This window comes from Aegilops tauschii, chromosome 2, assembly GCF_002575655.3.
Source record: "Aegilops tauschii subsp. strangulata cultivar AL8/78 chromosome 2, Aet v6.0, whole genome shotgun sequence".
Taxonomy (NCBI): domain Eukaryota; kingdom Viridiplantae; phylum Streptophyta; class Magnoliopsida; order Poales; family Poaceae; genus Aegilops; species Aegilops tauschii.
Genome location: NC_053036.3, coordinates 575889300 through 575904123, shown reverse-complemented (window position 1 = coordinate 575904123; position 14824 = coordinate 575889300). Strand labels below are relative to the sequence as shown.

The 14824-nt window shown below is 44.8% G+C and overlaps 2 protein-coding genes, 1 long non-coding RNA gene, 1 other non-coding gene and 2 pseudogenes across 10 annotated transcripts; 4 read left to right on the top strand and 2 right to left on the bottom strand.

Moving 5' to 3' along the window:
- The first annotated feature begins 4878 nt into the window (after positions 1 to 4878).
- Positions 4879 to 11475, top strand: LOC109745434 (uncharacterized). 7 transcript variants are annotated; one of them, XR_012203347.1, is made up of 7 exons: positions 4880 to 5320; positions 5403 to 5527; positions 5611 to 5687; positions 6867 to 7088; positions 9508 to 9672; positions 10325 to 11004; positions 11089 to 11475. It is a non-coding gene; the product is annotated as an uncharacterized lncRNA (long non-coding RNA). The 7 variants fall into 7 exon arrangements; XR_012203348.1 differs by lacking the exon at positions 10325 to 11004 and having other exon boundaries at positions 11005 to 11475; XR_005769125.3 differs by having other exon boundaries at positions 10325 to 11475.
- Positions 7855 to 7955, top strand: LOC120975153 (small nucleolar RNA R44/J54/Z268 family; annotated as a pseudogene).
- LOC120975062 (small nucleolar RNA SNORD25) lies at positions 10106 to 10201 on the top strand (annotated as a pseudogene).
- LOC120975076 (small nucleolar RNA Z223) lies at positions 10298 to 10391 on the top strand. Its single transcript, XR_005770918.1, has one exon. It is a non-coding gene; the product is annotated as a small nucleolar RNA Z223 (small nucleolar RNA).
- Positions 11476 to 13649: 2174 nt separating the features above from the next.
- Positions 13650 to 14282, bottom strand: LOC109745411 (BTB/POZ and MATH domain-containing protein 2-like). Its single transcript, XM_020304527.1, has one exon. The coding sequence runs from the start codon at positions 14280 to 14282 to the stop codon at positions 13650 to 13652; it is 633 nt and encodes a 210-aa protein (XP_020160116.1).
- Positions 14283 to 14287: 5 nt separating this feature from the next.
- Positions 14288 to 14746, bottom strand: LOC109745412 (BTB/POZ and MATH domain-containing protein 4-like). Its single transcript, XM_020304529.1, has one exon. The coding sequence runs from the start codon at positions 14744 to 14746 to the stop codon at positions 14288 to 14290; it is 459 nt and encodes a 152-aa protein (XP_020160118.1).
- Positions 14747 to 14824: the final 78 nt, after the last annotated feature.

The window sequence follows — 14824 nt, the reverse complement described above, 5'->3', positions numbered from 1 at the left end:
GCGGGCGAGGTGGGACTAAAAAATGCGCCTCCACCGTACCGGACACCGCCCCTGCGCCCTGGACCGCTCGCGCGCGCGCCTTCCACGCGGCCCACTCGGCCCACCGGAATCGGCCCACCTCGGCGATCCTCACAGCGCCGTGGGAGGCGAGGTCTAAATTTAGTCCCACCTCGCCCGCCGAAGCGCGCCCGCACCGGCTTAAATAGCACGCCCCGCCCTACCCCGCCGTACTCCCAAAAAACAAAAACAATAGCACGCCCCCGCCCTACCCCGTCTGTTTGGGCCCGTGGGCCTTTAGTACGCCTCGCTCGGCTCCGGGCCGGCGGTCTTTAAAAAAACAAAATTTTGTTTTGTTTTTGCTAATATTATGTAATATTTTTATTGTTTCATTTTTATTTACTTTTCTAATTTTTTCAATTCAAGTTTAGTTCTGTTGTAATTTTAATTTTTTTACAATAGAACAATTTCAAATAATGGTATGTGTTCGAAGTTTAATAGTAAATTTTTTATTTTCATTCTTTTTTTGTAGTATTTTTTATTTTCCACCTTTGTTTTGTTTTTGATTTCCTTTCCTAATTTTCATAGTTTTTTTGCATTCAAAGTTTAACTCATTTCTGTTATTTATTTTCATTCTTTTTTGCCAATATTATTTATTTGTCTATTTTTTTCTTTTTATTTTCTTTCCTAATTTTCATACTTGCACTTCAAGTTTAACTTTTTCCTTTTTTAATTTTTTACAATAATTTTATACAACATAACAATTTAAAATAATAGTATGAATTCAAACACTCAATTTGTAAACAATATTTTAAAACCATGCATTCAAACACACTCGATATTTCATTATAGTTTTCATAAATATTTTACATAATAATAGAAATTTAACTTAACTAAACTAAAAAACATTACGAAAATAATTAAACATTACTAAACGTTATTTCAAAATTAACCTAAACTAAACTACACGTCCTCGACGCCGCCTAAGTCTGCCTCGTCGTAGAGGCCGTCGCCGTCGTCGCTGTCGTTGCTGCTGCTGTCGTCGTCCAGGGGCACCACCGGCGCGGCCGGCGCAGCCATCGAGTCAGCCACCGCGGCGTGGTAGCCGGGAAAGTCCGGCGGGTCCTCTGGGAGGACGGCGACCGGGGCGACCTGCATGTACGCCTGGACGAGGGGCGGCAGCATCGGGGCGTTCTCCGACTCCCGGATCGCCGTCAGGTAGCCCGGCATGTCCTCCGGGTCGCCGGCCTCCGCCGCCAGCCACCTGTACTCGGCCAGCAACACCGGCTCTGGTTCCTGCGCCGGCTCGGGTGGAGGGGCGCGGCTGGACCCGGCGCTGTCCCGCGCATGCGTGAGACGATCGCCGCTGCCGAGGCGGACAGAGCCGCGGTGACCGGCGAGGGACCCGCGCGGGGCCGCGCGCGTGCCGAGGTTCATCCGCGCGCCCATGGTTTCATGGGTGGACCGCGCCTCGCCGCGGCGGAAGAGCAAGTAGCCGTAGCTCGTCGGGGCGGGCACGACGCCGGCGACCGCCTGGGCGCGGTGTGGGGCGACGACGTCCTCGAAGGAGCGCCCGTCCCAGAGGTGGTGCCGCGCCGCGCGTTTGTGCTTGACGGGCGGGCGGGGGCCTGCGTAGGCTTGGAGGCGGCGGTCGTGGTCGTCGGCGAGCCGGGCCGCCCAGCCGGGGTGGTCGGGGGAGTACTGCGGGTCCGCCCGCTCCTCCGGCGAGAGCCGCGCCCGGTATAGACCAACGGCGCGGGCGAAGTTCGGCGTGCCGACGTCGGGCACCGGCGCGACAGGCACGCCGTCGACGTTGAGACGCCACCTCGACGGCAGGCGGACGTCGGGCGCGGCGGGGATGGAGAAGTGGGCGAGCTCCTCCGCCTCCTCCAGGGTCAGATTCGGGCGGGCCATCGCAAGCGGCAGAGAGAGAGGGCGCGAGAGGCGGTGGTGGGTGCCGGCGAGTGGGGGAGGCGAGAATGGGGTGACACCGACGGCGGGATGGGCCGGCTTTTATAGGGGCGGGGAGGGGGCGGGGTGGGTATCGGCGATTAATGCCGGCAGGCGAGGGGGCAGCGTGCGCAGGCGGTCAAAGCGGTGGCGTGGACAGGCGGCGAGCGCAGGCGTCAGCATGGGAATCGACGCCGCGCGCGGGCCGACGCCGGCGATTAGACTTCACACTGCGGCGATTCGACGGGGCGCTACGCGGCGTAAATGGCCACCGCAATCCGTGCCGGATTAATGTGGGGGACGGCGGTGGTGGACTAAGTACGCGTGGGCCGCCCCTCACGCGGGCGTACACCGCCACGTACGGCGTATAGCGGACTGTACGTCCGCGCGCCGCGGTACGCCGTGTTACGCCGCGCCCCCCTGAAATTCCCATCCTACCCCTCCTCACTTATCGTACCGAAGAGGTATCTTCTAATCTGGGCCGTCGATGTGTCCAGGGGTTGTACCGAAGAAGAAGTGATTAGTGTATGGCATCGCTATGCATGCAGGTCTACTCCGCCTTGCATTCCCAAATTAACCACTTTGATCGCCTACATGTTCCATGTCACCTTTTCACACCGTCCATCGTGCTTGCTTGTGTTTCTTGTCGAGTGCCCCTTTAATTGCACCGTTGTCCACTCAGCCTCATGGCCTTTACCTGCATGAACAAAACTCTCTCGACATTCTCCGGCGATGGAAACACAAGCTATTCAAAACAAATCAAAATTCGACTTAATTTGAGTTAAGCTTTAGATAATTAACGGTTGGCCTTTGAGCGTTTCCAACTCGAGGTAATTAAAACGAACAAAAAATAGATAGAAAATGAAACATGTATTCTTCCCCGTCACTTGTGCCCCATCATTGAGGCGAGCGTGTCGAACTCGACGTGGCGGTTGGTGCTCGAGGCATAGTACAACAATCGGTGGAAGCATGAAGGGTGGGTCCCTGGAGGCTGAGTGCACAAGGCACGCGACGACGAATGTGTGGACACGTGGCGATGTCAGACTTAAGAGAAACTAATCAAGAAACTACCGGTAATTCATTTACATGCATCACTAAGAATTAGACCATCGGTGAATTGATGCGGGTGGAAAAAACTTTGGCTCATTTTATTACATGTACATATATTAGGGACCTGAGGCATCATGTGCAAGTCGTCCAATCTGGATGGATGGTTAGAATCACGTCTGAAGAACTATCCATCCGTTAAAAGAATAGATCCACCGATGAGCATGCAGCAATCCGTGGGATCATGAGGCCGACCAATGAGCGACCCATTCATGCGTCGTGAAGGGGAAGGGTGGATCGTGAAAACTGCAAGTCGTCTGATTTTGATGGGCGATTAGGATGGTCTCTACAGGTTTGTCGATCCGTGGGATCGTGGGGGGAGGTGGCGGAAAAAGTCCAAAACAAACGTTCAATTTATAGGCGAAAGCTAAATCAAACCCTAAACTCTCAATCCCTAAAATCAGCACACCAAACTCTCTAATCTCGGTCTATTTTAAACCTTGACAGGACATAGCCGGGATTTGCTGAATTGGGCCGACATAGTAGCGCAGTTGCTCGCGCGCGCACTAATCTGGTTTTTCTTAGTTTCTTCTTTTTTCGTTTTCTTTTCATTTTTCATTTTTACACATGTCTAATTTTTCTCAGTACCCAATGTACATTTTTAATGCACACATTAAATATTTTTGGATAAATTTTTGATATTATCAAATACATTATCTACATTTATAAATTAAATGTTTTCAAAAAAAATTGAATACATGGTAATATTTTTCCAAATACATGTTTTACATTTTCTTAATGACAATATTTTTTTTATAAAACTACACAAACACTCTTTTACATGGTTCAACATTTTTATATTTCCATACGCTTTTTGCAAGGACATGCCACATATATTATGTTCAGGTTATGACACAGTTCTTTTACATCACGCAAACATTTTTTTACATTGTAGACACATTCTTTTGAAAATGTTAAAAACACATTTTTTGAAACTCGTGAACATTCTTGAAATGTTACATTTTTTGAATGTATAAAACATTTTTTTTGAATCACACAAATATTATTACACATTGTATAAACATTTGGATTGGCCCGTACATTTTTTAAAACTTGTGATATTTTTTAGATGTCACAAAATATTTTCAGGTTTCAGAAAATGTTTATGTATCAAAAAGTGTCCGCACTTTAAAATTTTGTTCAGGTTGCAGAAAAAAGTTATGTTTCAAAAAGTGTTTGCACTTTAAAATTTTGTTCAGGTTTCAAAAAATGTTTATAAAGGTGTTCTCTTTTTCAAGAGTTATTACGTCGCCCGTTAAGAAAAGGAAAGAAATAATTTCTACGTCGAGAGTTAAGGGAAAAACTCGCTTCATGTATGGTGGGCTGGTCCAGTCGAGTCCACTGCCAACAATCCGAAATATTTTTTAAATACATTATTTATGAAATTCCAAAAACAATATTTAAAAAATGTGATACAGTTTTGAAAATACGAAACATTTTTAAAAAATGCTAATAGAGTTTCAAAATTTCAAACAGTTTTTAAAAACAGCAAACGAATTGAATTTGTGCAAAAATAGAAAAAAGAAACATTTTAACTTCTGAATAATTTAGAAATGTGCGAACATTTTTTAAACCTCACAAATTCTTGTTGTGTTATAGTGGGCCGGCCCAAATTCTCCCGGCCGGGATTGTAGTATTCCCAGTGTGCCAAACAGGTCTAAGGTCCAAAATAGACTGAGATTTTAAGTTCAGAGTGCCAATTTTCAGGATTCGAAGTTCAGGGTTTGATTTAGCTTTCGTCTACAACTTTAAGGTTCATTTTGGATTTTTTCCGGAGGTGGCTGACCCAACTCCCCAATACATCCAACAAGCACCCAAATTTCCCCAAACCAACGCCGCAGCCGCAGCACCTTCTCCCTCTCTCTCCCCACCTCCTCCACCTCCTCCACCTTCAAGCGCCGCCGCCACCCACCGCCGGCCTCCACCCTCTCCCCCACAACCGGCGTTCTCGTCTCCCACCGCCGCCCCTACTCTCTCCTCCTCACCTCACCTTCTCTTCCTATCCCAAGCTGCAGATCGAACACGCCATGGCGGCATTCCCGATTGGCCACGCTCGCCAGCGCCCTTCCTTGTCTAGGACTTCTTCTCTTGGACGTGGGCCTTCCTCGACTGATGTGCTCGCCCGCGCGCCCGCACGCCCGCGCCGGGAGAGGAAGGCCACCTGCTCGCCGCCCGTGTGCGCTGCGCCGGGACCGGACCCGCTCGCCCAACGACGCGGTTCCGACCGACGAGACGGATGGCCGCTTCGACCTTCGTGCTGCTCAAGGTCCTCTCTCGCCCATCTCTTCCTGTTCTGCTTGCTCTCCCTCCCTTCCTTCCTGATGCGTTGGGTGTTCTTCCTCACGCAGACCAAGCATGTGCAGCGTCGAACCCAATCTAGCCGCAACTGGGTCACCTCGGCGCTCAACGCCTGCCTCCCCGACACATTCGCCCCGCAGTTGCGCAAGGAGCTTGGCCAGTGCATCCAGGACACGTACGGTTTCTCCAACATCATCAAAATCTCTTCTTGCTTGCCTGACGACGAATTGTGTTATCTGAAAAAATGCATCGCTGCAGGGGCATGTGGAGTGACACGCCACCTTCAACTTCTCATGCGATCCCACCTTCCTCGTGGACGGACGGCTTCAAGGAAGGTAACAATCCATGTTTTGATCCACATTGCCTGCTTTTTTTTTGCCTTGTTTGTCCTGCTCTACTGCTCATCAGAATGAGATTTATCAATGGAACATAAAGCGTTACACCCTCTGTCTGCTAACGTAAGACGTCTTACATTAGAGGAGACAGATGCAGTAGTTGGTTAGCTTACAGCTTGAATAAATCAAAACTATTCCACTAATCTGGACAGATTTCAGGATATAGCATCTATAAGGGAGCATGCAATTTTCATGCTCTATCGCTGAATGAATATGATTCATGGTCAAGGGTTTCATTTTGATTCAGGCCAACAATCTATTGGTCGGTTCACATTGCCTCTATGTACTCTAATGTCCTTTGCTCTGTTTGTCTTGCTCAATTACTCATCTTGGTTGGTACGTGGGGTAGTCCTATGCCAGACTTGCTTTCGTGATGATGGTCGTAGCCAACAATCCCTCCTTGTGGTGTTTGCGATTTATCAACGGAACATCAAACGTTACACCCTCCGTCCAAAATGTCTTACATTAGTGGACACATGTTGTAGTTAGTTAGCTTACAGCTTGAATAAAGCAAAATGATTCCATTAACCTGGACAGATTTAAGGATAGCATCTATAAGGGAGCATGCAATTTTCATGCTCTACCCCTGAATGGATCTGATTCATGGTCAAGGGTTTCGTTTTGATTCAGGCCAACAATCTATTGGTCGGTTCACATTGGCCTCTACTCTAGTGTCCTTTGCTATGTTTGTCCTGCTCAATTACTCATCTTGGTTGGTATGTGTGGTAGTCATATGCCAGACTTGTTTGCGTGATGATGGTTGTCGCAAGCAATCTCTCCTTGTGGTGTTTGCTCAGTTAGTTGAACAGTGCCATGTTACTGTGAGTTCTTAAAAAAAAATTGGTTGCAGAACTTGCAGTTTGATCACTGGCACAATACTTGTGCAGTCAATATTATGCTACTGATTTTGATTCTGTAGTAGTGTAGGTTTCGCAGTAGTCTAGCAAAACACCCAAATAATTACTGAATATGTTTAGCCACTTGTACTCCATCACTGCTTGATGTAGAGTTGCTCTTGTGGATTCATGGTTAAACCCTTTTTAATGTGGGTTTGTTGGTGGATGCTTTGTTTAGTTTGCAATTTCATTGCATATTCTTCTCTGACTTTACTGCTTGCAGATAGACTGGGTTGAATCTACCTCAGTGTCGTTAACCAACATAGATGTTGATGCTTGTACCCTCCTATGCCGAAGAAGATTAGGGTTTCCGACACCATTGCACCTATGCTCTGGAGATGTTTGTCTGACCCGTTGCTGGGACCAGATTGTTTCCGCTTCCGTCGGCGCAGGAGCGGCTTCCCCTGTGCCTGCGGTGTTTGCTTCTTCTTCGACTATGGCGTAGGTAAGCCACTCGGCCTCTCTCAACTCCTTTCTCTTCTGCTCTGCCCACAGCCATCGAGCTGTGGTAAGTTGTATGCTGGCCATCACGCCATGGAAATTTGTAGCGTTTGGGGCTGGCCATCATGGTATCATCCTGTTGTGCTAGACCAGTGCAAGTGTCGTGCTAATCTGGACAGCGTGAGTTGATTCTACTGTTTCTGTTTAAGATTTTTTTTCCTACCTACAGAAATGGTTAACAACATGCCATGTTTGTTAGATGCATTTCTGGTAAGTTCCTTGTTTCCCTGGGTCCTCCTCCCTGCCCCTCCTTGCTCTGGCGGTGGTGTGATGCTTCCGCTGCTCCGTCCGCCAGCCGTCGAGCCATGTTTGATTCATTTTACAATATCTTCTCTCTTGGTCTTGGCCTAAATGAATTTGAATCTGACTGGTGGTTGCTAATTATTTTTCCATTGGATTTGAATCGACTGGTTTTTGTTGAACTTGTGTTGCAACAAGACCAGTACGAGCATAGCTAGGTGTTTCTGTTTCTGTTTTGGCTTTTTTTTGGTGTTCAACTGTGATTCGTGTCATTTTGATGCCTTCTTTCTATGGTTGTTAATGTGTGTTACTGGTTAACATTATCTAGGTTGACCATTTGCCAAACCAAAAGCATTCCCCAAGCCCCTCACACAAAAGCAAAGAGGAGGCTAGTGAACTATTAGAGAAAGATATAACAATGATACTGAATATGGTAAAATAGCTGTTCTGCATTTCCCTCATCTTAGTTACTAGCACGTGATGACAAGCAAGACAGGGAATCTGCAGCGCTCCCGGCTTCAAGTCGGGTGGCGTGAATGATGCATCTGTCTAGGGGAATCTCTGATGCTAATTTCGTTTTCGCTTCTTTTCGTCTCTGTTCTTTTGTTGTTTTTATTTGGGTACCTATTTGAATACAGTTTAAGCATTCCGCAATGAAAAATGCTCAGTCCTGAGGCATTTGTTGTTGAGGTATGTGGTTGACCGAACTGCCAGCCTAATGATTAGCCTAAGAACGGAGATCTGAATCTATTTCTCTGTCAAAGCCCTCTTTGCCGCTGTGCTTGATGCCTTTCTTTCTTTCTTCCTTTTTTGGATTGGGTTCTCTCAGGAGTAAATTACAAATCCCCCAACATGCATGCATCCATGCTTGCTCACACGCAAGCACACATGTACAGACAACAGGCTAAATGGGCTCCGGGAATGGATGTGTAGAAGAAAAAGTTATGAGGGCTTTGGCAGATTGGATGACTGCCCCCATTAAGTTCATGATATGCTTGTTTGAGGAGTACATATTACTATCTTATTTTGATTCGAGGTTGCCCACCTTCCATGGTTTGGTGCCTGCTGTATAAATCATTATGGAAATATTTGTTTGGATCTGAAACTTATGTTTGGGCGTGAGCAAGATCGGCAAATATGAGAATCAAGGCAAAGATATATAATAGTATTCATTTATCAAATACAGAACCTTTCGTGCTTGGCCAGCCTAATGATTACCTATGCATAAAGAATGGAGACCTGAATGTTGTTCTGCTCTGTAGAAGCTCAGTTAGCTTAGGCTAATGTGGTGGATTCTACTCCCTCCTTTCCTGAATGTAGCAATTTGAACACACACACACACACACGCACACACACACACACACACACACACACACACACACACACACACACACACACACACACACATCCGATCTTCCACCAACTATCTATGTGGGCTCCCGTGAGAGTGTTTGGAGATACAAAAAATATGAAGGCTCTGGCAAATGCACAGAATGCTCAGTTCTGTAACGGTATTATTCTAGTTGAGAAAGTTGTTTGGGTTCTGTATATGCTATCTCAAATGCACAACTTCTTTGAAATAGGTTTTTTTTCTTTCTGCTTTTTTTATGTTTGTAGTTGAACACATTGGCTTTGTCTTTTAACATTCTGGTCTAGTTGCCTGATGATTACCACTAATATGATCTGTTCTTCCTCCTATAGAGCAATTTTTCACACTTAGGAACAGAGTCTAAAGGTTCAGTTTTTTTCCACATATATATATTCAGTTAAAATAGAGTGTGAAGGTTCAGTTATTTGCTACTGTGGTGTTTCTTCCATCAAATACTCTTATCACATACTCCTGCCGTCCGGAATTGCTTGTCGCTCAAACGGATATATCTAGCACTGAAATACGTGTAGATACATCCATTTCAGCGACAACTAATTCCAAACGGGGTTAGTATTTAACAGCATGCTTCTATGTGGTCTTCTTTCTTGAATATGCTGGGCAATGGAAATTATCAGTCTCCATAGTTCAATTAGCTCCAAGGGTCCATTTCCTAGGTTAACTTTATTTATTCTTGCATGGGATAACAAATATTGTTCTTCCTACAAGTAATTAAATTCGTGGTGGTTTTATTCAGGTCTTGAGAAGACTCACAAAAAACAGAGAGGCTGCCCAGAAAAGTTGCCAACAAAAAGAGGCATTTGGCGGCCGGTCGGTTGGTGCAGGGCTGTAGGTTCAGCCAACTCTCGTCTCCACCGTCACCAGCGACGGCGTGGTTCGGCTTCAGCTACAAACATTGAAGGTACTCTCTTCTTCCTCCTCTTTTTTCCTCTTCGCACATGGTCTTTGAGCCACGGCCATGCTGTATAGCCCAACCCCTTACTGTGTTCCCATGTAATCCTTATCAGAGGGTTCCAAGCAAGGGACTGTTGAATCTAGGCATGTTGTCCATTCGAATAATTGGGTAACATTTGCTCTATATTTTGTGTTTGTCATCTGGTCTCAACTTGCGATTTGTTTATGCTTCGTCATCTGGTCATTCGGATGATCAGCCTCTCGAGTTTGACCGGTTCCCAACAGACTCGTTCCCTTGAAGCAACATCATTCTATTGTATCCTGGGTTCGCCCCTCTCTTGTGCCCTTTGAGTTCTCTCTCCCAGGGCACCGGCGGCTCTTACATACATGTACATGTCACACAAAATCCCAATAGATACTCTCTTGGTGTTCTGAGTTTTGACAACCGTGATGAGCCAATTTTACAGTTACCGACCTGTAATGACTCGTGCAGAAATAATCGCATGGTCAAAGAACATCTAAGGGACTTATTTGTCTTTGTATTCTGGATTTTTGCTGTCAGTAGTTCAGATATTGATGTATTCATTTTGATATTGCTTTGTTTGTTTATGTTCTTTGTGTTTTCTGGTTTGATATGGCGGTGATGAAAATACTTTCAGCAAGCATGCCAGTACTGCTTCTGAGGATTCATGACTGAATTACTTGTTATATTGATGTGAGCCATTCCAATTGCTAAAAGATGTGTTATCCCTGTGGCACCACCCATTCCAGAATGATTGACTATCATTTTCTCCAAGGTGAGGAGAGTGTTGTATCATATGTTAAGCAAAATCATGAGGAATTTTCTTGCTGGTCTAATTATTCTCTGCATCAAAAAATCGTGCTCATTGTAGTTCGCTTCAGTTATTTCCTTCGGTAATTGCACTTTACATTGATGAAGAATGTGTCCGAAGTTTGGATGAATTACCATCCCATGCTGCCGCAGAGCCCATATACAGTTGGCAACGGCCTCTACCTATTTATTGTTTCTGATCACCTGCCGTTCAAGTCCATCTCCATGGAGGTGAGGTTGTCATGCTTGAGGCTGTTTACGGCCCATCCCTGCTTTATTGTTTTTTTCTGACCAGTGATATGCTTGCTTGCTGTACTATGCTGACATTGGCTGGTTTGACAACTCTTAACTGATCAAAACCATAGTTATCTGATTATTGTTAAGTTTTAAATAATTTGTCATCCCTCGAGATCTAATTTTATAGAAATTTTTGTGTATGTTTTTTGAATCTTTAGGACATTATCATGTGGTGACATTGGATGCTTTGTTAATTTCGAGTATAATCAGGTAACATCGGATGTTCTCCAAGTTGCTTGTCATTTGTACTTGCATGAGCTCCAGTTTGTGCCAACAACAATTTGAATGTGTCAGCAGAGTATGGTGATCAGACCTGGTTAATGAAGAAAACAAGTACACGAGTGCAGTTCATTTCGGAGATGCAAGTGGTTACTATGCTTCATATTTTTCTAATGCATTTTAAATACATTACATAGATCCTTACCTGACACCAAATAAACTGGCACAAATCCATCTACCAATGGAAGGAAGAAAACTGGATTTTAATGACGGCATATCTTAGTTACCATAAGCTGGGTGACCAAAGCAATCTTATGATGTATCTCTACATATGGCTTTGCTTAGCATGAACTGATCTCATGACTTTCTTTTAGCCTATGAACCTACCATCAATGTAATATATAACACTATGTATGAACTATTTCCTTATGTTTAAAGAATATCGGTCTCTAAATATTCCAACTCGCATGGTTTAAAAGCCTGGTTTGCTCTTGGTCTTTGCGCCATTGGCGCAACGGGTCATCTAGTTTATGAAAATCCAACAACATCAACGATGCAGTAAAGCTCGCCCAATCCTTCTAGATGAAGATGTGCCCAAGTGCATGCCAAATTTGGCGGCTCGGTCTCTTGGAGGCCCTCATAGGTATAGGGTGTGCATGTGCGTGTCCATGTGGATGAGTCTGCGTGTGTGTATGTGAGCGCCTGCATTTGTACTGTATTTCTAAAAAAAATTATGAAGGTTTTCTCACACAAACACATGGTGCAATTGCAAGTGCAAACAAGTGTCTAACAACACAACAAACTAACTAGAAAAATGTTGCTTTGAAAAGACTAAATCGATGCAATCATGAAATTTGGACCTTTTTCGTAATATCACAACTCGAGGACTAACCTAAGTCCACCAATTTCTCTCGTTTGACAACCAAATGACGTAAGAAACATACGATAACTATTTCGTAAGTAATAGTCCATGAAACGTTGATAGCACAAGTTAAATATAATGGAATTTGGTCTAGAATATGACGCTGAACAAAAATTCCAATCTGGTGAGCTTTATACAAAGAAAGCATTACTCCCTTCATTCCTTTATGTAAGAGTATATATGGTAGTAGTAAAACTAGATACAAAGCCTCGTATATCAGATGACCAGAGCAACTGGACTTTGTCTTCTGAAGACGTTGGTGAGCTCTCCAATACTTGGACACATTGTTGTATGTTGGTTCTTTCAGACCACCCTTCGTTTTGACCCTAGATATTTGCCACTACAAGAAGCCAAGCATGGGTTGGCTTGTTAGGAGCCGCTGTGGATGTGGAATACAGAAGCCAACCAAGGCCAGCGCCAGGACGCAAACCGAGGGCAAAACCGCATGGCGTACTCGCGAGGCACGTCGCTTCATGTTGCGTGATATAGGAGTCCTGCCTCGCTGCATCCGTACGACCTGCTTGCGAACCTGACAAGTATCAAGATATGTGATATTGTAAATTGTAAAAAGAATGTTGTAAACTTCAAAGCACAATAAGGCCAGATTGAGCTATTTTAACATGGTCCAAAATAGATATGGGTCATCTAACGTCTAATATTACTCTTACCTCTTGGGGGTAAAACGATGTCTATGATGGTGTAGGGCTAATATGAACATCCTATATTGCAATCCAGGAAACAAACTATATATCGCAAATAAAATCTAGCATCAAATAAGGGAAGATATAGCAATATCAATTAATGCTCTAGCTCTCTATCTTCCATATTTGGTTGCGTATAACAATTTTCAATGTTGGCATGTAAAATATATAGCAGTACAAACAAAGATTGTTGGTATAAAATACTTAAGAAATATATGTTGTAGAAACACTTGAGTAATTCAGAGCAAAAGAATGGCATTACTACACATATTATAGTATGTGTGTTTTTGTAAGTAAATAAATATATTATCAATCTATTACAAAGAATTTTAGATAGGCGTATTAATTCTGAAAATATAGCCATAAAATATTTATATTTGAATAATTCTATAGTACACGGAATAAGTACAAGAATATAATTAAGTATAAGATATTCGACTTGACGTGTCTCTATGATGCACATATATTTTCCTTCTAAAACTATAGGACGTGATAAGGAGCATTGGAATCATATTTCAACTTATAATATATATGCACACATAGAATAATATTTTATTTTCAAGCATGTAGTAGCATATATAGAAGAGTACAAGCTGTCAAAAGTATTTGCTTTTAGTCTTGCTGTAGTGTTTGCATATCCCAATTTATCTTGACAGTTGAGATCAAATTGCATCTTCAAATTTCTCGGATGAGATTAAATTGTCCCCACTGGCACTGCATATGCCTGGTCTGATCACACGCCCTTGGGTGCCAATATCAGCACATAAAAACAGTTATATACATCTCTAAAATGCAAATACAAAACAGAGAAAGTAGTAATAACAGAGCACAAATGGTATGTTGATTCATCTCAAAGTCCGAACCATGTGGTGCAGATTGAAAAACTAGGCGAAAGATGATGGATACGGATGTTTGTAGAATTCATAGTGCAAACCATCATGAGGGAATATTGGTCAAAATAAAGAGAAACATTGGCCGACTGTGATTATGTTCCAGTAAGTTCTAACATAAATTTATTTAAAGACAATTCTACCATAAATTACACGTACCCCTATTGACGACGGCAGATGCTGTTTCAAAATATCCATCATCACCCCTGGATAGCTTGTCATGAGGTGCTTGAATCCATCGGTTTCCTTCACGGCGTCGAGCACATCCTGCGACGACACAAATGCGATGCAAGCGTTTTTGAGTAGCACGCGGTCATACTGCTCTGCAAAAGTTAGGGCGGTTGCCACCGTTTGCTCATTTATGTTTTGGCATAGCTTCCCTTCACACGTCGTCACCAGCCTGTCCAGACCATATCGATCTCCGACAACCAACACATGTTGCAGCGTCGCGTTTTTCTCAAGATCACAACCATGTGGGAGCGTATCCGTGTACATGAAATAAAGAAGCGCCTCGAAGATGACGGGGTCCATGTCATCAACCTTGACTGGTTTTGTAGGGTCCTCCTTCGTTGGGTCCAAAAGCTCTGCCCTGAAGGCCGGTGATCGTGCCGCCAGCACGTGTCTATGAGCACGGAACGATTTGTCACCCATGATGAACGTTACATCCGCGCCTTCCTCGTCCTTCAACATCCTTGCAAAATCCTCTTGCAGATTCGACGGCGGGGCCGGGATGGCCAAAGTGTCATGCTTCCTCATGACAGTCAAAACACACCTGTCGTTACACAGTCCTCGTTGTCGGATAGCAGCCGTCGCAGCTTGGACTTCTGGACAAAGTGCTCGAAGCCCCAAAAAATACCTGCGGACTGGAAGGTATGTTCTATGCTCCCTTGCACAAACACTTTGCCATCCTTCCCCAATAGACTCAGAGTGTAGTTGGTCTGCAACCCTAGTTCTCCATTGCATAGACGCAGATAAGCGGAGGCGTGGGCGCCTCCGTCCTCCTTCAAACCGTCGGGGTAGAAGGTGATGTCCCACTCGCAGCCGCCAACGCAGAACGTGCTCGACGAGATGAAGTTGCCGGCGCCAATGCGGTCGAGCAGCGAGAAGCCCGTGACCTCGAAACTGTGCGCCGCGGTATCACCTTCCGTAAGGCTCGTCGACCACGTCTCGGGCACATCCTGCTTGACCGGAGAAGACGCAGAACCGACGGTGTTTCCCATGGGAATAGGTAGGAGATCGGGCGAAGGGCGACGGGCTGGTGCTGCAGGTTCTCGTGACATACGCCTCGCTTAATTATT

Bases quoted from the DNA above. Each gene is read 5' to 3' on its own strand.
- LOC109745411 (XM_020304527.1), bottom strand. From the start codon at position 14,282: ATGAGGAAGCATGACACTTTGGCCATCCCGGCCCCGCCGTCGAATCTG.
- LOC109745412 (XM_020304529.1), bottom strand. From the start codon at position 14,746: ATGGGAAACACCGTCGGTTCTGCGTCTTCTCCGGTCAAGCAGGATGTG.